This window comes from Molothrus ater, chromosome 8 (assembly GCF_012460135.2).
Source record: "Molothrus ater isolate BHLD 08-10-18 breed brown headed cowbird chromosome 8, BPBGC_Mater_1.1, whole genome shotgun sequence".
Classification (NCBI taxonomy): Eukaryota; Metazoa; Chordata; class Aves; order Passeriformes; family Icteridae; genus Molothrus; species Molothrus ater.
Genome location: NC_050485.2, coordinates 10,169,518 through 10,195,460, shown reverse-complemented (window position 1 = coordinate 10,195,460; position 25,943 = coordinate 10,169,518). Strand labels below are relative to the sequence as shown.

Sequence of the window (25,943 nt, the reverse complement as noted above, 5' to 3'; positions counted from 1 at the left end):
GAGATTCCCTTCCCTAGGCAGCATGTAACAAAATTTCAGCCCACAATTCTTTAGTACAGATAAAAATTGATTAAATAAGGAACTGAAAGTAGGATTCTGCGGGCAAAAGCTTCACTGGTAACTGTTTTGGGGGACTGATAACACTGGGTATCATATGTATAGGGGAAAGAGATGTTCAGTTTTGTTGACATCCTAAAGGGAAGCTGTATCAGAACTAAGAGAATACTTCATCCATTTGCTTAAACAGTGCACTTGAATGACTCGAGACACTGGGGGACAAAGATTTCTTGTCTCAGAATGTTTAAGACTGTCTACTTGGCTCATATTTTTGAAATTTCAGCTGAGTGGTTTGGGTTCTGGTAAGGGACAGAAGTTCAGAGCATGGCTATTGCCTGTCTCAGACACTTGCCTTAGCATACTGCAGTGGAGAGCAATGGAGGAAGGAAGCATTGCCTGATGGCTTCAGAGTAGGGTTATGACTGAAGAGATCTCAGTTATTTTTCTGTCACTTCCACTTAAAACCCTGATTCAGCAAAGCATATCAGGATCTGCTTAATTGAGGACTGACTGCAAAATCCATGTCTGGGAGAAGGCCAGGACAAGGTGCGTGTTGCCCTTAAATGACAATTTAAATAGGGTATGAAGTTTGCCCAATTTATTTTTCTGAGTACAGATTTACCCTCAGAGCTTCAAACCTCTGCACTCCTCCAATTTCTTCTCTGCATAAAGGAAATGATACCTTATTAAATTCTTAGTGGCTATAACAGTTCTCAGATGGAGTGGCTGAAGGAAGGTACAGGATCATTACACATTTGCATGCAGAGCTTCTAGCCATGTGCTACTTTACAGTTTTACTTTGTCAGTAGATACCAAAAGAATCCTAAGGGTTAAAAACACAAAATGGGACACTTTAACAGCAAAGGTATCTTCTCAAATTTTCCTGCTTTCAGAGGCTAGCAGCTGACAAACATGTGCAAGCTAGAAGCTGTTAAGAATACATACCCTGCCCTAAAAGTACCATGGTGGCCTTTCCCAAACATGGAGAAGCCACTGGAAGATCAATCACAGACTCTGCATTTCTTTTACTACTATTTTCCAGGTTGCAAGAATCCTCCCAGTGAAGCTGAGCCAAAAATGGGCAGGCATCATGAGTATTTTTGCAAGAACCTAGAGTTTAGCAACATTCAAAACCAGATACAAGCACTCATAGTTGAATAATTAAAAAATAACTATTCTTTCTGTGGTGGGAACCAGCAAAGTCCCCATTACCTATGCTAGAGGAAGACCTAAGTAGTGCCTGAGGCTCAAGCCATGTGCAGCAGCCAACTATCATTTTGCCTCTGCTTTGGGCTCTGTTCCATTTTAAATATGCAGATCATAATGTGAGTATTTCATCAAACCTGTCTCCATCCTGATCACCTAATTACCATTAGAAAGAATAGCAATGTGTCCCTAAACTATAGATTGATGAGCCATCTGTAAGTGGAAACAAAGAGCAGAAGGAAGCTTAATTGAATCAAATATTTAGAATACATTACTCTGTCTTGTAGTTACTCAGAAACTGGCCTTCTCTTCAGGCTTCTGTCCTGCACATCTGGAATTCATCACTGCTAACTGCATTTGATCCTTCACCCTTACTATGAAATGACTGTTGATAATATATAATCATGGTTTAATTCGAGTGCTGAATCGGCTATGGGGAATTTGTGGGGCAATGAGAATTTAGACTTCCATTAGCTGATGAGAATGGGCCACCCAATAATGCAATGCCAAGTCTTTGTCTCTCTCTAATGGAGACACCAGGTATGGAACTCGTGGGTCTGGTGGTCTGCTCACACCTCTCAGGCAATACACCTGCCTGAGCTACTGCTCCCACCGTAGAGGCTCAGGATTTTCTGCCCCAGGAGAAGAGCTGACCCAGGGGCACAGCTGCTGCCCAAACCCTCCCAGCCCAGCTGTTCCTGCAATACCAGCATCTCTTCTGCTTGCAAGAGAGGATCCCAGCCAACACAGGTGACAAATGTACAGCTGGAACTTGCTCAGAAGCAAATGGGGCTGAAGGATGGGTCATTAACAGAAAAGAATGACAACAACAGTGAAAAAAAGAATTCCCCCTAGTGTGGTAACTCCCAGAAGCCACCATGAGAATTAAAGCATGTAATCCTAGCTGCTGGTTAGGTATCTGAGTCCCTGCTCCAAAGGTATACATTCAACACGGTATGGTATGATATTTACAGGGAAGGGAACTGAAGACTTTAAGAGTAGGCTTTGCATCTCTACTAGCTAATTAAATGAGCAGGACTGAGACTAAATGCTCAGAAATCTAGAGAGAAGGCTACCCCAAAAAAACCAGCTCATTGTCCAAGGGTAGACACAGGGCTCAAGGCTTGGTTCTGCCTTTTCAATGCTGCAGCTTTTAATCCTGTGGGACATTGGGGGATGATGCAGGGAGCATCCTCAGTCTCTCATGTTACTAAAGAAAGCAATGGCCTAAAGAAAAAACAGGGCTACTGAGTGTAACATAACTTTCAGGCATTTACTGAACCTCTGACAGCACTCTCAGTCCTTCTTTTAACAAACTCAAGTGTTTTTAATCAGCAGCTGTGTGGGCTTAGTTGCTATCTGGGGTTAACCACAATACCCTACTAGCTGAGATAAATAAAGCTTGGTTTTATCCATCCCATCTACTGAAAGTGCAGATGTCTCCTCCACTGAAGAAGGTGACCGTGCTGAGTGGCTTCATCCCTTCTTCCACAGAACAGCCAGACCAACACAGTAGAATAACCTAAAGCACCCCACACACAAACAATCTGGGCCCATTTCTGCGTGGTTTGCAGCACATTTGATTTTAATGCTCATTCCATTTTAATGGGAGAGGTAGCGCTATCATGGCCTTCCCAGAATGAAAATGTGGGAATCACAAATACAAGAAGCATCTTTTGGGAAGGGATTGTTGATGACATCCCAAACAAGTACTGAGCAAGAGAATGACAAAGCTGATTTTTCTCTCTGTGCACACCTAAGAGCTGCAAATGAGTATTTCCTGCCACAGTGAGCACTGAAGTTTCTTCAGAGAAGCTTAAAGAAATTCTTTTGTTTCCTAACTCATCACTTGCTCTGCTCTCTGGTCTGCTAAGCCTTTTCCCAGGGCTGTGGCATTTCTCTGCTGCTGCATATTGTGCCAGTGATCTGCACTAGATGAAAAGGCTCTGCACAAATATAAAGCATTACCTCTGCATAATTCTAATCACACAAAATTGGCCTCATGCATTTGCAGCTACTCATGGTTTCTAAGTCACCTGTTTTATAATAATTTCTGAAGCAATGTTTTGAAAAAGGAAATGAACAAACATAAAACCTGCAAAAGAGGGAAATGAATGGGAGATTTCAGACAAGTTATTTATCTTCCTTTTTGGCTTAGTGCAATACTGTAGGGATAAGCACATAACTAGCTGCTTTAATATTTACTCTGATTATAAGAAAAATAAACATTGATGATAAGTCACTGCTTTCCAGGATTAGATTTCATATTTTAGAGACTGCTTTAAATTAATGCAGAAGCAAACATTATCTTTTCTTCTTATTCATATATTTCCCTAATGAGTTCCAAGCAAATTGTGCCTACTTATATTTTATGATTTTAAATAATTAAAACATTTTATGGAGGCAACTAAAATTCTCCCCAGAGTTAGCAGAAAGATTATTGATTGAACAGATCTCAGGCTACAAGGAAAAAATTATTATTTAGTTTAAAGGCTCATAATTTTATTCCCGTTCACCTACTAAAAAACCAAGAGACTGCATTTTTCCAGCAACCTTTTGAGTTATGCTGGGGTAGGGACTTGGGTTATGTTGGTGAGATGAAAGTAGTAACTTTTTGACATCATGAAATTAGATTTCAGAAGATAGTTAATGAGAAAGTGTTATTGCTGCTGTCACAAGTAAATGCAATACCTAAATACTGCACACCCACACAACACCGCAGCATTCATTACCCAAGAAAAGCCGTACCGTACCTTCACAACACCAAGAATTTTAATCAAATCCACAAATACAAAACATCAACAGAAGAAATCCACTCTCAGAGAGGACTGGTTCACCCAGGATACCCAGGCTGTCATGTCATGTGGCATGGCCAGAGAAGTCCATAGGGTTATGGCCCAGATGTCACTGTCCTGTAGTACAACAGCCAAACACCCAGCAACAGAAAAGGGGGATTCTTCCAGCATGAAAAGAAAAGCAAACAAGCCACCAAAAAAAAACCAAAAAAAAAAAAAAAAAAAAAAAATCTAAAAGAGACAAATGCATTTTAGCATTTTAAAACAGGTGCAAAGAAACCTTCACAATAAGGGAAATGGATGCCTGCAAATTCAAATAGAAATAACAGCTGCAGGTAAAATTTAGGCTTATTTTTAAGGAACCTTATGCTTGTCCATGATGTCACCTTGTATCTTTTGCTGTGTGGGGTTTTAGGAAGCAAACATTAGGAGTTTACTTTTAAAGGTAACCAAAGCATGTAACTCCTTGGAACAGCAAAAAAAAAATCCAAAACCAAGCAACCAAAAGAAAGCAACCAACCAACCAGAAAAGACCCAAAACACCTACAATACTTAGCTCAAAAATGCTGATTCTGAGCATTATTTTTACCCTGCATTCCATGTCTGACCCTTTTTCTTGCAACAGTGAAATTCACACAGGCTGTGGCTCACAGCTCTCAATGTTTACTCCATAAGGTCTGTATTTTTCCATCTGCCTGCCAGAAGTCAGTGCTGCTAATATCTGCTACAAATCAAAACCTGGAAAGCCGAGGAGCAGAAACAGCTGCAACGAGCAGAACTGGAAAGCTTTGTCAGACAACAATGGACACCTTTGGTTCCAGGAGAGCTGTAAAGACTACAGGGGCTCAGGGAGGGAGTGGGCAGTGAGATCTCTCTGCTGCTCTCTGTGGAGGGACACATATCTGTCTCCACCTCTGGCATTGTTCAGCTCCACAAACAGAGGTGAAAAAGGGTCCCTCAGGTGCCTTCACCAGCTTCCACCCAGCTACCAATGTATCCTCAGCTTCCTGGACACATCAGCAGAGTTTTGGCATGTCATTTCTAGGGTCACCTTCAACATCCTCCAGCCATCTAAATGTCAGCTGTGTAAAATGCTCTCCCAAGACACTTAATCCATCTTTTCTATATCATGTAATTAGTGGGGTCATTGCAAAGCAGAAAGCCACAGTTAACTGTGCAACTACTGTGCCATCATGCATTATATCAAAGAGATTAACACAACCTGAAAGAAAAAGCAGAGCCCTCCATGGTTTTCTTTAAGCAGCAGATTATGCTGCTAGATTATGTTCCAGTGAGCCTCAAACCATCCCCAGTGAAGAGAAGCATTAATTCACTATCAAAGTACAATTACAAAACAAAACACTAGTTCAAAGTCCTGACAAAATTATTCCTGTACAAAAATCTGGAGTTTCTCCACAGATGTTTAGAGCCAGCTGCTATTTCACCACCTCTGGTCTTCCCCCAGCTATTGTGGATTTTAGGCACAGTCATTTCTTGGGAGCTATTCCTACCAACAGGCAGTAGTCCTTCTCCTCAGGTCAGGAGGACTATCAAGACCCCATAAGGTATCCTGCAGAATACCTGTGCCACAGCACCAAAGCTGAGCTCCCTTGGCCCTGTCCAGGACTGCTGCATGGATCAGACCATCCTCACAGTTCTGATCCAAGATACCACTGAAGACTAACTCAAAGGAGGCAAAAGCACAGACAGACACATTTAATCAACACCCACAGACCCAGCATTTAAATTCCTTCTGTCATTACAGAAGGTGTCTCAGGTACCATCAAGCACATCTCATGCCCCTCTCTCATGGAGCTTTAGTTACTGTGATGGCTGCTACCAAGTTTTCCTTTCTTGATTTTCAGTGTTGTCACTCACCATAGATTGAGTCACCCTTTAGCTTAAACTGAAGTTCAAGTGTATATTTAAACTTCCAGACAGAGACTATGGTAAACTCTTAATGAATACTTTAGATGTGGAGATAGGATCTCTCTGCCTGATGACCTGAGGAGCCGTTTATGGCCATCTCTACATAAACTACACTAAAGCTACATGATTAAGGCTGCAAAGCTAAGCACTGACTATGTTGCAAAAGACTCATCAAACTTGCACAAGCAATCAATTTTGACAGCCCCTACTACATGTAAGCATTATAATATAGATTTTAATTTTATGATCAAACATTTCTGCATTCAACCTTTGATGCAGCCCTTCCTGACCTTATTGGGTTTCATATTACTTTTTTGCCTTCAGGCTAATAAACTGAGACAGGAAAATAGCTGGCTTTTGGCAGTCTGTGCCATTGGAGGATTCCTAGATCTCAGAAGGGCCAAGCAGCTTTGTGCTGTGGTCACAATTCTCTAGCAAAAGAAGTAGACAAAATCAGGGAATCACCAGCACAAGTTTCAACTGCCTTTTCTGTGTTTAAGTATCTTAATTTTCTGCTTTGGGTTTATCTTACTTCATAAAATTACATTAGAATATGACAGCTACAGCAACACAATCATTTCAGCTAACTCCTTGTACTTTTTCTCCGGGGAATTAAAGGCTGTAAGTCAAAGGAAAGAAAAACTGAGGAGAAGTAACAGCAGGTTTTCCCCAGTTATCCTGTAAAGTATTAAACTTAGAGCCTTTCTTCTTCTGGAAAGTTCACATTTTTAATACTTTTCTCCTCCTCAGCTGTTCTCCCCCTGATGCTATGCAGGCCGAGCTCTTTGTGCCTGTAACCCTGCCCTCAGGTACCACCAGCTGCTGTGCAGGCAGCTCAGCCCATGGGCCAAGGCAGGCCTGTACCCATTCCCACCCAAGGACAGCACAGCCTCCCTCTGCAGTGTGGCCACCGCGTGCTCCAGACCCATCAGACCAGGCATATGGGACACTCCATGTCTTTAATTCAGGAAATCCCAGACAGAAACGTGAGGGCAATCTCATTTCATCAACAAGAAACACAACCAGCTTAACGCAACAGGTTTGTAGGGCAGTAGGCTCATGCTTTCTAGAGCCCTGCTCTCTCTGCTCACCAGTGGCTCATGCTTTGCCAAACCAGAGAGGGGCCAAGGACAAGCACCTCACATGCACTCCTCTGGCACTGGGGTGTGCTGTGAGTTAGGAGGAGGTGTGCCCAGGAGAGGCTGCTACTAATGACTGTGCTGGCACTCCAGGTACATCTCTGCTACAGCTGCCCACACAGAAAAGGAAATGTTAGGAAATGGGACTCCGAGCCAGATTGTTTTGAGAAAGAGAAGGTGTTTTAGTTAGGTTGTGCTGTTTTGGCAAAGAGGCTATCAAAACTGCTACATCAGTGTTCCCCAATGAACTCACCTTATCTTGGGCATGATAAAACTAAACCAGGGGAACTTCAAGCTATTTAAGTTGACTGCAAACAATTTCAACACAAGCTCACATACTCTAAATGCAGAGAGGACCTGGCTACAAAGCATTAAAACTCACCCAAGAGCCTACCAGTCTTGCACCAGGACTGAATGCTGCAGCAGATTTCCTAAGGTACTTCAAAAGACTAATACAAACTAAAATATTTTCTCAAACACAGTGGAAGAAGATCAGCCTTCTAAGACTGCAATATTAGCCCACATCCACAGTAAATTAGCACATGAAGATTATTTGTGAATTGCAGTTCTCTTAAAACGTTTCATAAAACATTGATTCTTGAAACACAGACACACACACTTACCTAGTGCTGTCTCACTCAGGGCAAATTCTGTAGCTGGCAGCATAGAAGGCTTGCCACACCCAGGGAATGTCTGTCAAAGCTGGTTCTGTTCAGCCCAACAAATGAACATCTCAGGTATGAATGACAGTAAGAGCTGCTACACACTCCATCACAATGGGCAGGATTCTGTCAGGGCTAAGAGACACACAGTGCACCCCACCACCAAGAGAAAGCAAAAAAACCTCCCTACCCTACTCCCCAGAGCACATGCTAACAATTAGAGAAATGAAAACACCTGTCAGTTTGGCCTGGGGCCAAGCTCAGCCCCAGGGCAGCTGGCAATACACCCATTTCTCTGACTCCCCTGGAGCTGAGTGGTTCAACACAACTGGCAAAGAGGCGTTTGCGTGATGTGCTTGGAAGGGAAACAAAGCCCCAAAGACTAACAAGGGTCCCCAAAGAGAACAAGGTGAGGCAACAGCCAGGAAGAGGCTGTGGGAAGCCTGGGGCAGCATCATGGATGCACCTGGTTTTATCCAGGAAAGACAAATTTTGTATGTTCATGAACAAAACAGCCCAAACAAAAAACGTCTGCTCTCCATCCTCATCTGAAATATCTTGCACAGCAGCTTTCTAACAGCCCCTCTTTGTGAAGAGGATGGTGGCACTGTCACTCCTCACAGCAGCACTAACCACTTCCACCCCATGGCACCAGCAGCTCAAAGACTGCTGCTTCACCACAGCATCACAGAATCACCAAAGCAATTAGGTTGGAAAAGACATCTGAGCTCATTGAGTCCAACCTGTGACCAAACACCCCTGTGTCAACAAGACCATGGCACCGAGTGCCATGTCCAGTCTTTTCTTAAACACCTCCTAGGTAGGACAGACCCTCCCTGGGCAGTCCATTCCAATATTTAATCACCTTTTCTTTGAAGAAATTCCCCCTAATGTCTAAGCTAAACTTCCCATAGTGCAGCTTGAGGCTATGCTCTCTCATCCTGTCACCAGTTGCCTGGGAGAAGAGGCTGACCCCAGCCTGGCTACACCCTCCTTTCAAGTAGTTGTAGATAGTGATACGGTCCCCTCTGAGCCTCCTTTTCTCCAGGCTAAACAACCCCAGCTCCCTCAGCTGCTCCTCATAGGACTTACCCTGTAGACCTTTCACCAGCTCTGCTGCCCTTCTCTGGACATGCTCCAGCACCTCACTGTTCTTCCTGAGCCGAGGGGCCCAGAACCAGACGCAGCGCTCAAGGTGTGGCCTCACCAGTGCCCAAAGGGACAATCACTTCCCTAATTCTTCTGATCATATAGTTTCTCATACAAGCCAGGATGCCATTGGCATTCTTGGCCACCTGGGCACACTGCTGGCCACATCCACGTGGGACAGGCCCTTAGCAGACTTGCTGGGCTCTCTTCCCTGTCCCCAGCAGGTCGATTGACACAATCAACTGCAATTACAATAAATTGCAATTAATAAATTACCATTAATTGTGATGGGGGAAGAGTTAGTGAGCGACCCACACAGTAGCAGTGTGGGGTCCCTGGGCTGTGGCCATGAGCCTGCACTTCTAACATGTCCTGTGGCCACCACAGCATTGGTCCAGCCCCACCACACTGCCTGATGCCACCAGACATGAGAATATCACCGATCAGCAACGTTTTGAATCCTTCCCCTTTGCCTGCTGGGTTTTGGCAGCTGGTGTGCCCTGTCCTCCTGCCAGCAAGCGTTTCTTACAGCCAAGGGTGGCCAGAACATCTCTTTGCAAATCAAGGTATCTTAAGCCATTTGAGGATTTCTTCTAGAAAAGTTCAATCACGTCAGGGGCTGAGCAGCAGTCGGGAAGACAACTTGTTGCGTTAATTAATTGCGTTTAGACGGGAGTGGAGACTCCCAGGAGCCAGCTGCCACAGGCCATGAGAACAGGGCTGGCTGCTCCCTCAGAGCCTGCGGGCGCTGCTCGGGTCTCAGCCGGCAGGGATAGAGCACCCCGAGTGCCGGCGTACGCGGGGCCTTTCCTCCTCTAATTCTGTTTCTTCGTCTCAGGATGACTCGGGCTCGCTGCCATCACCATTTCCCACTGCCTCCCTCGGTCGGTGGGCCGGGGACGGTGCCCGCAGGAGCGGCTCCTCCTGAGGGCGCAACGGCGGCGTCAGGGGGCACCGGCGGCCGCCAGGTGGCGCCCGCAGCCCGCGGCGGACTCAGGGGGCGGCAGCGGCCCGGGCGGCTCGGGGCGATCGTCCCCGTCCGCCACCGCCAGAGCCGCGGCACGGACCGCAGCGGATCGCCAGGAACAGCGAGCTGGCAACAAAGCTCGCTCGGAAGCTGCCGGGAAAATATCCCGGCCGGTGCGGGAGAACTCAAACACATCCCTCCCCACACCGCAGCCAAACCCCAACCACAGCACAGCGAAATTTAGCATTTCTTAAACGAAGGAGTCGCGTGTGCGTACTAAAGAGTCATTTAAAAGCGTATTTTTAACAATGCCACCACAGACCGCTAAGAATACGAGGGCAAAGCTGAGTGGTTCCTTGTGGGCCCCCACCCCAGCTCTCCCGTCCGTGCCGGCTCTCAGGCGGAGCTCGGTAACTCAGGCTGAAGCGGTGAAGCACAGCCAGAGACAAGGGACGTTTCTGTAATAGCCATTCAGTGGTTTAATGCTCATAGGAACGCAGGCAAAGTAAACAAAAAAAAGTGAGTGTTAAGAATGCCAAACCCTTAAACAGCATCATTGCTTCAGCATTAGGATCTTCTCCCATGGATCCAGGACAAAGAATATCCCACAAAAAACCCACAAAATATTTCTGGTATGTGCGCTGTTAACCAGCAAGTGTACTGCAAGTTCTGCCGTGGTATTCAGCTCAGCAGAAAATCCTCATTTAAAAAGATCTGAAGCAAAGGTCAAATATTTGGAGCTGAAACAGTCCAGACTTGCCATCTTTAAAGGTCTGTCAGCACTTTTCCCAGCATCAGCAGATACATGAGGGTAGATATGAACCAAATCTCAGTATGTAACACCTCACATTCTGTCTAATAGCATTTTCATAAGTTTTAATTAATATTCTCAGAAACTGCTTTGCCAAAAAAAAAGTTTTCCTCTATTTACATAAGCATTTGTATCAAACTTGCAGCTGAAGTAAAAGATGCTGCACGTTATGCTCAGAAAAATCCACTTGTTTATTGCTTCCCATTTGATCCAGCGGAAAGAAGGACCCAAAGCACAACTAAAAGGCAGGCCCAGAAACAATAATGAAAAACAAAATACCACTAAATTCAATGAATGCACACTACACTAATGGATATGATCTATGCTTTTATTACTATTCCAGATTGGGAACAGAAACATTCCACTGCAAAGGGAAACTGACAAACGCAATAAAACCAGTTAAAATAAGCCTAGCCTTTTCATGCTATGCAACCCAGCCGGCTTTTTCTTTGGGTTTCCCTTCCTGTTAGCTGGTTCCCAGGAAGCATTTCTACCTGCCATTAAGACACTACTGCTACAGGTGGGAGTCAGTTTTATTACTGCCTCGCCTTGCATAGAACTGCTTCTGTCTTTGCTCACTGGTTTGATAAGGAAACCTTTGATAGAAGTAGGGCTGAATCATCCGCACATAAGCTGTCTCGTTTGCCCGGTTCTACTTCCCCTAGCAGAGCAGCCACCAGGAATTAATTGTGTATTCGTGCACGGCTGACGGCCTGTTGCAGCAATGAGCCCAACACCAGAACAGGACATTAGAGGGCAGCAAGCACCCTTACTTCTGCCTCGCTTTATCCAGCGCCAAAGGAAAAGGTAAAAACCCATCACAACGCTTGGGGGCAAAAGGTTTCCCTACTCATTCCAGAATAGTTCAGAATTTCCTGCTTTTGAACAACTGCAGAGTGCAAGAGGCAGATTTAGGAATATACCACACCCAGTTGAACCACGCGAAGAGTGCAAGGTTAAATGAACCAACCTGGAGAATTTCTACAGCACAGGAAGAGCATAAACATTCAGGACATTCAGACAGTAACTCGTGAAATCCAGGGCATCATAATCTCATGTGAAAGGATTTTTATTTATGAAAGCATGATTAAGTCTCCTTGCAATGTACACAGACACCCCCTACTCCAGCTGTACAGGCAGGAATGCAATGCTACAATTTACACAAACAAGATGCAGAACGATGCTCTGGTCATTGGTGATCTCAAGTGGTGGGGTTTTTTATTCAGAACACCTGAGGAAAGGCTGTCTGGCACTGAAAGTTATCGTTAAGGCTTTTTACATATTTTAATAAAATGGAGCTATATAAACTACCAACATTCCTTACCACAGAACTCCAATTACACCATAAGCTTCTGTAACAGTTGAAAAGTTAGTTTGAAAGCCATTTTCAATAAGCCTTACGTGAGAGATGTAAAGAAAAAGACACTGAACTTCATTTTAATGTTCAAAGTAGTGATTTATGACAGAGTATTTTAGAAAAACTCACATTTTCACAGTTCTCTTAACTACTGCAGAGCCCTTTTACTTCTGTGGCTGCCTATCAGCACTGTAACAACTACAACTACCTAAAGTTTAAAGGCTCAGGGCTGGTTAAGTCATGCACATTTACAAAGAGTAAAATGAATGGGTTCAAGTTTTCCATTACTAATTTTAAAGAGTTGAAGGGAAACTCAGCAATATGTGCTTTTATATCACTTACCCATTTTGTGACCTCAGGAAAAAAATATCTAGATGAGCAGATAGTGAAGAAAAAGGTTATAGTGTTTGCTTCTAAAATTAAAAAAACCCAAAACCACTACCACCAAAAACAAGTCAATTACAGCCCCCTCAAAGGAGGATAGAAACAAGGATAGAAACATTCATAACCAAAAGACACAATCCATTATTTGTCTGGGTGCTGCAGCTGGACAATCTACACAGGCACACAACATTTCAGGAAGTTTTTTTGGTTTTGGTAGGTTGTTTTGGTTTGTTTTGGGAATGTTTTGGTGGTTTGGTTTTTTTTAAGCTTTTTTTTTGGTGTTTTTTGTATCAGAAGCTTAGTCTTTGTGAGGCACCAAAGATGGTTATACTGAAAACACATACAAAAATTCAATGTCTGTCTGCATGGTTTCTAGCTTTTAAGTGGTCTAGCACATAAAACCACCTCAAAATAAAAATATGCACAACATGCAATACAGCAACAAATTGCACCTTACATGCTTCTTCCACCCTAAATGGTGGAAATGCAACTCAGACAAGGGCATTTAGTGACAACAGCAGTAAAGGTACCCCACAGCACAAATGCTTTACTATCATATAAGAAAACTAGTCAAGCACACCAGCAAGCCTGCTCAAGAGCCTGAGCTGGAGGCTTCAGCTCTTCTCTGTCTTCTGCAAAGAAGGTGGCTCAGCTACTCCACAGCTAAAGCCTAAACACAGGCAGCTTGTAACAGAGTGTTTCATGGGAAATTTCAGTCTGAGGGCAACAATGCAGGATGGAGCAAGACCTCTAGCAAATCACTGATACGTTTGTGGACTTTAATCCAGTATCAACTAGTAACACTTTCAAACCAGAGAGAGCTTCCTCATCATGAGCCAGCCACCTGCACTACGAAGGGAGCTGCTGTGAACCACTGACTGCAAGACTAAGTATCAAGAGACCCTTCTCAGCTATGAGAGTACCTTAAGTAGGCTCCAGGCATTCCCCCAAGCTCAGTAAATTCCAACTCTTAAATGTAAGCAGTGCAACTACATGTATTTAACATACTACACATTAAAAGCATTCATAGCTAGTTTGAACTTCAGGGATGTTAGGTCCGCAGACTAAATATCCCTCATGCTTATATTCTCTTTATTACTATTCTAGAAAAACATTAAAGTTTCTGAACTTAAAATGGGTATTGCCAAGATTTATTAAAGGGAAAGCAAGATCAGATGCATTTTCCTCTGTGTCCATTTAAAATTGTCTTTATTTCAGTCATTTTAAGCAGAAACCTCTCACAGCAGTTGGGATAAGCAGGCTGTTATACCATTACACTGTTACATTCATTGCAGAGATACATCTCACTTCATACAAATATAAGCAAAAGGTGTGTTTGTGGTGAGGTTTTTCAAGGAACATTTCTTAAATGTCTCAGTGTGCCAAGTACACCGATCTGCACTTCTTGCATCAGAAGGCCAACTAGGAACACAGCACATCTCGCTCGTGGATCACAGGGGGAATAAACCATTGTGTCATGACAAACCTTACCTGACAGAAAAGCACATTCAATTTGCTTGAGGAATCCAACTGTTCACCTATATTCAGTATTGTCACGGGTGGGGGTCCTTAATTGCACGAAGGTACAGAGCACTACTTCTTGGATTACTTAAAGTTAAAACTTAACTGAGCACTACCCTCGTATCTTCACTCTTAAAATATCTGAGGCACAAGTATGTGTGTGTACTTGTTTTATTCATAATTTGTCTTGGGATACCAAATGTATTTCTAGTTCAGGTCATTCAACAAAATTATTGACCTCATTTCAAAACATCCAGTGATCTATTTTTCATTCAATGGCAATATCGAATGTTAAAAGGAACATAAAAACAAACATGCACACAATTGTACAGTTTTCATAAATGTCTATTTCATTATTTGTGGGTAGCGCATTAAACAGTTAAATACATTTAAATAATGTTTAAGTGACTGCACTAATGCAGAATTTTAACTAGATGGGTAACCAATTTAACTAGAAACCAGCTAACAAGTAACTGTCTAAATACTTCAAATACAGCTCTTGTTCTAGGTCATCCTTCCTGGGAAAAAGCCTGCTGGTCACATTGGAAATACATTTTAAGGCCAAATTCTTCTGATATCCCTTCTCTGCAGCAGTTTCTTCACCTTTTTAAGCCTCCAGTTCCAGGCCAAGACCAAGTTTATGGCCACCAGCATTGATGCTCTTTCCATCTATCAGGGCGGACAGTGTAAGCTTCACACCTGTAAGATTTTTAAGAAGCATGTTTACAACACAGTAGCTTTCATGCAACTTAACCTCTGTCATCGCAAGTCCCTGTTGTAGCTCTCTTTTCATACAACTACTTTCCTCTAAAGATTTTTTGAGGAGAATACATCCATGAAATCTACTGAAAGTTAGTCCCATGATTTTTGTAAAGTTATAACGTCAGTATATGAAGTCTCTAATTGCAAAATACGCAAAAGCTCTCTGTTCCTGCATTAAGACATGCAAAGGAGGAGGAAATCTGTGCACAGGCACTCCTACCTATAAAGGGATGGAATGAAACTAGATTTTTCAAGTAAGGAACTAACCAATGGTAATACAGCCTTAACAGGTGCTTTCATACTTAAGTGGAACAAGTTAAGGTCTAGAGGGTTTCTTTACTAAATATGAAGAGCAGGAAGTGTGAGGTTTTGACAATTAATCATAATTTGAAGACCTGCTATCATTCAACACAGTATGATTGGACAAAGCAGTGCCAAAAAAGAAGACATGCTTTGCCTAGCCTAAAGCTAAGCTGTCAAACATAATACAGTCCACTCCTGCACAGATCAGTGAGGAATATATTAATACCATTAGATAAAATAGTTTGTCTTGCTTAGATAATGGTTTGATGTATGATTGAAGCTACTGTAAAATATCTACTTGGTGTTCAAAGGAAAAAATATTCTGAAGGAAAAAAATTGCATATAAATGCAGAGACCTCTATTTCTTTTAGGATGCATAGAAGATATATATACGATATAATTCACATGACAGCTCTTACCTGGCCTCAGGGTCTGGGTATAACCCACTCCAATTAGACTAGAATTGTTCACCTTCGCCTAAAAAAAAAAAAAAAAGGCAACTGAAATGCTGAAACTTATGGCAACACTGCTGTTATCAGTTTAACCAAATGTTATCTGTTCTTTCAGTTCACCTGTGTTCCTGAATTCTCTCCTTCCAGCTATGCCCTCATGCTCCAACTTACAGCTGAAGCAGTAACATATTTTGAAGCAATAACATATTTAAGAGCAGAAGGAATGTAAGAGCAGGAAGAACTGTTACTGAAACATAGTTTCATAGGTGAACTTCACCACTTCCCCTTTTTCAGAAGGCCAGAGACACATTTACCACCAGTCTCCTAAAAAAATGCCACATCAGAGGACTCCTCCATGTTCATATTACACAGGAGTTAGTATCTTGTCAGTCACGCAGCAAACATTGGGTAATATCATCATAAACAATATCCACAAAATTATTTATCTCATTTTGCATCACTTCCTCAACAAAATGATTCCAATTTTGTAACATACAGGTAACTTTGCTGCTTATCAACTTTTAACCAGTATTGCCAGAGTTCTTACAGAATGTGACACAGCTCCCCAAAAACTGACTTAAAAAAAATTGTGTAAACTTACAGAACCAGACACAAACATTTTTTATATTGTGTTTTTCTAAACTGTGTTTTTCATTTTATAAGTACATTAGGATCTCCAACATAAGCACATCTGACTGTCAGATTCTATGAGACTTGGCTGTAAGCAACATGACAGAATTTAAATACTGACGGTTTAATTATAATTGCCTGGACTGTCAGAGTAATTCCTACAAGGCCTCCCAGCCTATTCTGAACTAATAACACAGGGATTCACAGCAACTGAAAATACACTGTACTTTGCACAACCCTTCAGGTTACAGTCATACTTACTGAAAGAGAAGCAGTGGGATCCAACTTGTATTTAGCTGCAAAGCCAAAGCGAGTGCTGTTGCTACCAGCTGTCCAAGCCAGGTTTATAGCAGTTTCAAGAGACTCACTCACTTTTTGGTAAATTGACCCACCAAATTCGGAACCATCATTGCTGCATAAATTAAGAGAAAAGTTAGCTTTCTATTTGCATAATCCACTCCAGAAGTAGTAAAAAAAAAAAAGGGATTTTAAAAAAAGATTTTTATTCAAGTAAGAATTTCAAAATTTGAGTTGTTTCACATTTTTTGAAAAGAGAAGGGGAGATGAACAAAGGCTTCAGGGTAAAATTAAACTACAGTAATTCATGGAAATAAAAAGGTATTTCAGGGTGCTACAGCTAATTCTCATGTTAATTGCCAAACAAAGTCCTTGAACAAAATTCTAGATCAAATCCTTACAAACTGGCAAATATGTGTTAATGGTTACAAAATGGGCTTTCTGCACTTATGATTATTGAATATGTGAAACTCCTAGAGAACTGAATGACCTTTCAAAAATCTGTCACAATGTTTTACATTAGCAAACTGAAATGGAATTCTTACAGCCCAGACTCTAAAGTATTTTATAGTTTTCTCCTATATTCCTCAATTTCCATGAATTCAGAGAGACACCATCCCCATGCTTTCCCTTCAAAAGCAAAACTTCTAACTATCTAAACACACTAGAACTCCACCAACTTTATTTACTAGGATTGAAAATATCATGTTTTTCAGTAAGTCTTGATCAGATTGCTCTGGAGTAAGATCTAAAGGCAGCAAGTATGAAGAAAGATGTCTTACACTTGTTTACACTGTTTCATGCATTCTTAATCCCTGACAAGCAAGAAGAGGAACCTCCACAAAAAGCCCAGAAGCAAGGCTCTAGTCTTGCTCTAGAAACTACTACAGCATTAATGCAACATTAATTACTACCTCTAACAAAGCTACTGCCCTTAAATTGTAATCTGATACAATTCAATATAGTGGGATAGCCAGAAAAAGCACTATGATCAGTTCTGCACAACTGAAGCACTGCACTTCCAATCTGCACATACTTCAGTAGCTGTACCACATATGCTGCAAGTGCTGACCAGTCCCATGTGTTTCATTTTGAAAGAGAGATACAAGGTATCATTTACATTTATTTTGAGTTTCCTATTGAAAAATGCACTCCATTAATGGCCTTGTAAGCACCTCTTGATATTTCAAACATTTGTATTTTGACTAGAAGTTAAAGAAAGCCTGCTTCTGGAAAGCTGGAGAAGTTTTCAGTACTTACACATTAGTGTGCAGTTGGAAGTCTCCAGTCTTGTAACCCACAGAGAAATTATTTCTTGTCAATTTTGATTTGGCAGTATCAAAAGTCATCTGATAACCAGCAAGCCAGCCTTCATAACCAAAGACAGCTGAACCATGGACTGCAGGCCCAGCAAAATCAAAGTCAACATCACAGCCCAGGTTTATGCATTCACGTTTATATGCTGACTTAATTTTACCACTTTTCTTTCTGAAACAGAGAAAAGAGTTATGTTAAGCATTCATGATCTTCCTCAATGATCAGCAAGATTCAAGCCCTATGATTCTAACACAACATATCTAGAAGTCTTGCGCATGCATCCCCTGGACCAGGCAAAAGTAGAGCCAGCCTATTCAGACCACCCAGGGCTATAGCAAGCAGGCATTTTCTGATGAATGCAGCAACAGTTTCATGTTTCCTGCAATCTTCCAGTATTTCTATCCCAGAAAATAAGCAAAGTTGTGAAATGTGCAATACTAACCCCACAGTGATGTCATGGTAAAGAGCAGAAGCCTTTAGCATTGTGATTTGCTAAGCTGGATCAATAGCAAACCATACAAAAAGCTCTGTCAATACCACAGACCAGATCAATGGACCATGGGTGCTGTCACTCCCTAAGTAAGGTAAAAATGTTAACAATTCTTACCCCGTATTTGGTGAGAAAGTTGTATCAAATGTCACCTTCAAGCCTTTGGCAAGCTAATTGAAGGGGGAAGAAGATAAGATAAAGCTATAAATTCAATTCTTACACAGAGGTAAAACCAATAAATATTTTCCTAATCTATTACCTGATCTTCAATTGCAATTTCTGTTCCCAGAGTGTTATCTGTGTTCCATTTTTCTGTAAAAGTCAGACCATACTCAGCCCACTTGTATTTGGTCTCCAAGCTTCCATTCACTTTTCCAGTGTCTGTGTTCGATGAACCAGATGTTGTGAATTCCTAAAAAGCACAGAAGATACATGTGATCCTGAAAGCATTACACAGTGTTTCCTTCAGCAAGCACCAAGATCTTCTTATGGAAAAAAATTTAAAATCAGTAGACAACTTGCAGGGGAGAAGGGAGACTAGCACAGCCAAGAAGAATTAATGACTCATGCCCACATGGAGGACTCTCCACAATCCCATCTCAACTGCAGTGTTCCTGCCACTATTACAAAGCTTACAGGTGGCAAATTAACTCTAAAGTAAGACAGTAGCCACCACAAGAACTCTCCTCTAAAGCAACAACAAGTTCTTGAAATGTAAGGTTCTGACACTCCCAGTGAGCAACTTAAAAATCAAACCAAGAGCCAAGAACACATTAGGCACATATTACAACTCCAGTAAAATTCTTTAAGATCACATAAGTATTTTGTGATTTTGACATACACATACGTATTTTGTGATTTAGTGTATTTTTTACATTCTACAGCGTGCAACTGGAAAAAGTCATAGAATGGCATCATTTTTCAAACTGGGGGTGGGTGGGTGGTTTGGTTTTTTTGTTTGGGTTGGGGTTTTAACTGTTTTTGAAAGAGTTCTTAGTCTGCCCAATGCACTAGCCTTTCATACTAGCCATAGGCACACCTTCTACTCTTTTCTCTGTTTCTACTACACCTATAAAATTCCTATTGCCCTGGCACCTTGGTTCAATGACACACAGAAATAATGTTTGAAGTGGGAGCTTAGCAAACAGGCTGGGTTTATAGTATGGTATGATCTGACCTGAAATTCTTCAAAGTAACTTAGAAATCAACAGTATCACTCACATTTCTTTATTAAAGGAAGTAAACGCTGATGTCTCTCACTATTTGGATTCTCACAAAGAACAGAATGAATAGTTTCTGTGTACCACTATTCAAAAACTGAAGGTAATTAGAAGTGAAAGCCAGGTTTGCAAATATCTTTTAAAGAGCTCTTTCCAGTGAAGTATTATTGCCCTTATGATTTAAGAAGAACTTTTTTAAAACATATAAATAAACATTTTTATCTCGTCCTCCATACACATTATTTTCAAACAAACTTTCACACTCACCTTCCCCAGAAGGAAACAGATTTGAAATTGCAAGTCTTTAGGCACTCTCAGTAAAAGCCCCAGGAGCGCAAAACAAACATGATTGAGACTGTTCTTTAATGGTGGCTGATCAAATCTGACCACATCCAAGACATTTATCTGTATGATGTTAGTGACACCATATACAGTTGCATAATTCTAGCAGGTCTATTTCTTGGCAAGGGATGGGAACTACACAAATACCTTCAGCTTGAACTTTTTGCTTTGTGCTATTCCTACTGCACAGAGTCTATGTGATTGTAACCATTGGGGCAATAGCTTCAGGAGAAACAAATGATTATATTATCTTCTTATCTCTGCTTTAAAACATCTGTAGTACATATATGCCAGCAGTTTCTCCTCCTGGGAAGGATGGCTTATAACTGATACGGGATTCACATTAGGGCTTGGATTTTTCAGAGAGTTTTACCAGCATAAATGGTAGTCCTCCAAAGAAACAAGCTACAGTAAGAACAACTACCTCTGTAATAGTAAGGGCTCTTGCAAACTGTGTTTCGACTGGCATACAGACTTCTAGAAAAAACAGAGCATATAACCCATGAACCTTGTTTCTAACAGTAAGTTACAGTACTCAGGCTCCAGTTCTGGGGAGAAAAAAAAATCTACCATTGTATTTCACAAAGTCTGCTATAGAAATAGATACAAGTCACGGGGGGCACTGCTTGCATGATAAGACATTATGCATGGAACACTACTGCAGCACTTAAGTACCTAAAAGAGCCAAAGATTCAACATGCTTATTCAATGCCAACTACTTAATCCAAAAACCAAGATGCCAGAATTTTCCCCCAAACAGTACCAAAGGTACTTCAGAAATAAAATCTGTATACTATAATTGGTATGTTAAAATCCTTTATTTGTTTACCTTCACATGTAAGACCAGGGACAATTAATAAGCCCTTTTATTGTAAGGAGACTACTAAACAAGGCAATATTCCTGATACATTCAGAACTTTAAGGGCTTCTGATATTATTTAACACCAGATATTTATCATTCATATAGCCTATAAAGTACTTAACAGTATCTGAAATGTGTCCCTTTTAACTAAGTATCAGAACATAGCTAGAAAATATATATAATGAATAAAAGTTACTTAAACTCACCACTCCACTTGCAGATTTTGTTTTCACATCCAGTTTCACCAACCCAAAGCCTTAATAAACAGAAGTAAAAGTTACACGATTAACTAAGGCTCTGCACATTTTTCAACAAGCTGGTCTTGCAGGCTCAGCAGTGTCCTACATAAATATGTATAAACAGCTATAGACTGACTTCAGCATACAGATGCCACAGCAGGTAAAGGAGGCCTCTCCAAAATAAGGCAGGGAAGTGCCTCTCAGTTCTGCATGAGTATATTTAACTACCAAATGATGCTTCTAAAAGGAAATACATTTTCTGTTCCTGGAATGGAAGTCAATGCCTTTTAAAGAGCTATCCCAACCCATAAACCACCTCTTTCTGCACCAAGACAAAATATTTCAAAGTAAAAAACTGTAAAAGCAAAGTCACTGGGAAATACACAACCAATGGAATATAAGTAGGTTTTGTGAGAGTGTCAATTCACATTGTTATCCAAAGAGGCGAGCAACAGTCTTAGTAAAAAAACCCCACATTTCCAAAGACCAGAAAGAAAGAGCACTGTAACAAAGAATGATTTAACTATGCAGCTATCTGGTATTAAAGCATTTTAAGATGTGGAAGGATTCTTTATCCCAATAGCCATTCCTCTTTCTAGTCCAAAAAAGGCTACATTAGACGGGTATATAACCCTTTCTATATCAACAAATGTTGTGGCACAGACAGACCAGTAAACAAAGTGCTGCTAAGTTAAACTACACTTGCTGCTGGCATTCTTGCATACTTGTACACCTCTGACATTTATGTGACTCAAGCAGTGAGACTTAACAGCCTTCACATCAAAACAAGCCACAAAAAGCCTTCAACGATCAGTTTGTTGGTGGTAAAGATAAAAAACACAGCACACCTTCCTCCTCCCCGAAAACACTGGCATTTCATCATTCAATTTTCCATACAGACTTAAAAAGGCAATTCATTGTTGCACCTCAAACACCACTTATAAAAGGTATTATTCTTACCATATCCTTTATTGAAGATATCTCTGGCAGGTTTGCCAAGGTCTACATATGCTGGAGGAATCGCCATTGGAGCTGAAAGGTAAAGGGTTAATTAATAATGAACCTTCTGCCACTGCACACATCAAAAAATGCTACCACAATTGTTTCAAGATAATCCTTAAGGCAGATTCTGCTACATAAAAACAATTAATAGATATAATTATATATTTAAAATTAATAGATATGATATTACAGTATTCTGTGAAATGCAGCTTTTCACTGAAGGTCACTGTGAACATGAGATGTTTTCTCGGCTTAGGCAAAGAGGCATGGCAGAGAAAAGGCACTACAAGACCATCCAGTTCTTAACTTTTCAGGTAGATTTATCCATACATCTTTCATTACCAGGAATTAATTAATAACTCACATTTCCAGAATTGGCATAGCCACTGCCAAAAACCTGGACACTAGAAATGTAAAACCTGTAATGCAGTTATTCCCTGAAGTTCCACAAAGTCAAAGTTGACACATGCTTATGAAAACTACCTCAAAGTACCCACAAGGTTTTAGTTTTGAAAATGTAAAGAGAGAGCATATCTGCTCTCCAACATCATTTTTGCCCCATATTTCACACGGAAGACATACAATTTTAAAAGAAAGATCTAATGCCATTAACCAGCAATCGACCTAATAACATACAAGAGTTTAAGTTTGGGAAGTTGTCCTGTTAGTTTAAAACATCCAAGTAGGAGGAGTGTGGGGTCTGGGAGCAGAGATCTCCTTACAAGTGCCTTTCTCAGACAGGGAGCCTTTGGTAGCCCTGGTGTTAAAGCACCTGCCACTGCAGATGAGCTGTGGCCCCATGGACAGACAGCAGGCTAAGGTCTCAGGGAGGCCCCTATCACTCTCCTCCCTGGGAACACGCACTCTTATCTGCACTTCCTTCAAACACTGTTTTCCCATGATTTCAATAGCAAGAGGCTGCTGTTACAGAGGCCTGTATTTTAAAGTTGTGAAATATAGAAAACAGAGTATATTAATAACTCCCACCAAACTGTGGAAGAAGGGGAAAATGAAACTAACTAGACAAGGCCATGAAAAGGCTAAACACATGCAAACAAAAAATCTTATCTTCTCAAACTGATTGGTCACATTGGTTTAGCTGAGAGACTCAGATTAACATAATTGACTTTTTATTTTCCTTTAGTGTGGTGGATTGATTTTTTTTCCTTTTTAAGTAAATGAAAAAACTATCTTTAGAACTTGAAAAATAACAATGGCAGTGTTCTCACATGTTAGCTTCCAAACCCTAATTACACCTGCCATATGCAGCCAAATTGTATGAACTGCTACTAATTAAAAAAAAAAACAAAACAAAACAAAAAAAAAAACAACAAAAAAAAACCAAACTACTTTAGCAATCAATGGGAAGGCATGTTCCTTATTTTTCTACAATTCATAATGCAGATTTCCAGAGTACCCTACTTCAGCTCCCTATTGCCCTAAGGGGATCATTTCAACTTCCTCTAAGAAACAATATTTACATTCAGTTTCACACACATACACACAAATTCAGAAAAACTTCTTTAGGAAAGATGTCTAAACTCTACAACCAAGTCACTACATCAAGACATCTATCACTTGCTCAAGAACAAGTCTGGTTTTCACAGAGTTAAACTAAACATTTTTTTAAAGAGACATGAAAATGGCTTAAAGCATCTGACACATAAAGAAGCTTAGCCCAAGTTCAAGTTTATAGAAGAACAGACCCTGATCCCAGTGACAAGCCATTGAATGGTTCCTATTATTTATTCCATAGAAAGCAGCAGCTTTTAGACCAATTACAAGGGAGTGTGAGAACTCTCGCCTGCAGAGTTCTGCTGCACAGCACCCCTACAATTCAGCCGTTTAACATCTCATAGAGAAGGCTTAGCTACACGTTTCCTCTCATGAGTACATCTCACCTCTAACTAGCATTGCCAGAAAAATAATAATTTCTAGTTTTGGAGTTTTATATTAGCCTTTACCACAGACATGCTTTTACAGTATAAATAAACGACTTTTCACTTTTGTTTTCATTGTTTCCAAGCTGACTAGACAACCAGTACAGACAAGAGATTTATGCTAAGCAGAAATGTCCTGAGAAGGTAACAAACTTGTATCTCCGACAAAATTTAGAGGATTATTACAGTAAAAAGGATGCTACTGTTTTATCTGGCCTAGTTAAGCATCCTTACCACTTCAGGGAAACCAACCAGTATTTGTCAGACATTGCAGTCTACAGATACAAGTTGTGTGATAAAATGTTGAAAGAGAGTACAACTGTCACACTGCTGTTCTAATAATATATTGTATTACTGACAGGGATAGATGAGGACAAAACAGGAAACCAAGAGTTAATTTTGGATATACTAAATGCCTGATAAACCAGTGTCACCGTCAGAACGTTCATTAAATGATAACAGGGCCATAAAAAAATCAGTCCTGTGTCCTTCAACATTAGATAGGTTCACAAATTCTTAAAATGACAATTTTTTCCAACCCTATTTTGAAGCATCTTTCACTTAAAAACTACTAATTAGAAGTCACTAAACAATTAGCATCATTTAGCAACTACAGGTTTGCTTTAAAAACTGTAAAATAATCGACTTGAAGTACAGAATATACTTGAGCCAAGTGAGAGCTCCACCCTAATCTTTGTTTCATGCCACCATGATGAAAAAATTTTAAATAATCTGTTACTCAGGAGACACAATCATGCTTTCTTCTGCGATAAAAAGAAAAAATAAGTCACCCCAAGAACAGAAAAATGTATTAACGTTATTGGAATTACTACATCACAGTTCTCCTTGGAGGCAGTATTTCAAAACTCTCATACTCTACAATTAACAAATGCCACAGGCCTCTATTAGGATTTCTAACGCTTTTAAGATCTCAAGATATTCAAGATCAAACTAGAAACCATATCAAGCCTATAATAGATTTTTGTAAAAATGTGTACTCATGCAATTTAGAAAAGCAGCAACTACGCCGAAATTATCCGTATCCCAATAAATAGCAACAGAAGAATTAAGGTTATTTAAAAATTAATTTGTTAAAATACACCGGACACACGGTGACCTTCAGGCTTACACTGATAGTGCAGAGAGCTTTAAAAAAAGCCACCTCCTTACCCTTGCATTAACCGTCTCTCTATTCACAGATCGGAGGTGGACACGCAAGCCTAATATAGGCCAGGCCAATGTAGAAACTTAAAGGACAAGATCTGGAAATGGGCTCAGGAAGCGAGGCGGGGGTAGTAAAGCAGCGCCTCCCGGAGGGGAAGGGCAGCGCAGAGAGGGGCGAGCGGGGATGCGGCCGCAGCGCGGGCCGGGCCGAGCGGCGGCCCCAGGCCGGGTGCCAGGCGCGCCGCCCGCCCCGCCGCAAGGTGAACCGACCCGCTCGGCGCGGCCATCTTGGGCATCCCGGCCTGACCGGCCCGCCCCGCCGCGCCTCGCGCAACCGAGCCCGGCCGCGGGGACAGCGGCCACGGAGAGCCCCCCGCCCGCCCCGCGAACCCGGGAGCGCTGGGACGAGCCCGCGGCCCCTCAACCCCCGGCCCACGAGGCCCCGGACCCGCTCGACGCCAGGCGAGCCCCGCCCGCCCCCCCCCACGTTGCCCCGTGGGGCCGGTAGCGGCCGGGGCCGGCACCTGCTTGTGCTGCTTGTGGCCGGTCGTCGGGGCAGGTGGGCTCGGGCCGGTCACGGGGGGGTGCAGTCGTGCGGCAGACCGCGCTGCTGCAGCTTTGGGCACTGGAGGGCGAAGTGAAGGAGACACCAGCCCGCCCGCCCGCCGCTGCCGTCCCGCAGGACCCCGGTGCGCCCGGGCCGCCCATACTGCCGCCTGCCCCGCCCGCCGCACCACACTACCACCGGCCCCGCGGCGGCCGCCGCCGCCCGCGGCCTAGAGTTCGGCAGCCGCGGGCGGCGCCGCAGCCCCGAACCTAAAGCCGGACGGCGGCGCCGCGGCCCGGCAGGCGCTCGGGCGGGCAGCCCCGGCGGCGGCAGGGGCCTGCGGGAAGGCGGGCCGTGCGAAGGGGCGAGGCCGGGCGGGGCCGGTGCACTCGGGCGGGC

At 42.1% G+C, this 25,943-nt stretch overlaps 1 protein-coding gene across 1 annotated transcript; it reads right to left on the bottom strand.

Annotated features, from left to right (window-relative positions):
• Positions 1–13,648: 13,648 nt before the first annotated feature.
• VDAC2 (voltage dependent anion channel 2) lies at positions 13,649–25,720 on the bottom strand. The gene is made up of 9 exons (XM_036385307.2): positions 25,522–25,720; positions 21,852–21,923; positions 20,859–20,908; positions 18,488–18,640; positions 18,346–18,398; positions 17,682–17,909; positions 16,386–16,536; positions 15,462–15,519; positions 13,649–14,676 (listed from the first exon to the last, which is right to left on the bottom strand). The coding sequence occupies exons 1-9, from the start codon at positions 25,703–25,705 to the stop codon at positions 14,585–14,587; spliced, it is 1,041 nt and encodes a 346-aa protein (XP_036241200.1). The 5' UTR covers positions 25,706–25,720; the 3' UTR covers positions 13,649–14,584.
• Positions 25,721–25,943: the final 223 nt, after the last annotated feature.

Coding starts and splice junctions, on each gene's coding strand:
- VDAC2 (XM_036385307.2), bottom strand. CDS start 25,705: ATGGGCGGCCCGGGCGCACCGGGGTCCTGCGGGACGGCAGCGGCGGGC. Junction 18,399..18,487: donor AAATTGCAATTGAAGATCAG/GTAATAGATTAG, acceptor CCCTTCAATTAG/CTTGCCAAAGGCTTGAAGGT. Junction 16,537..17,681: donor TTCCAACTGCACACTAATGT/GTAAGTACTGAA, acceptor TAATTTATGCAG/CAATGATGGTTCCGAATTTG.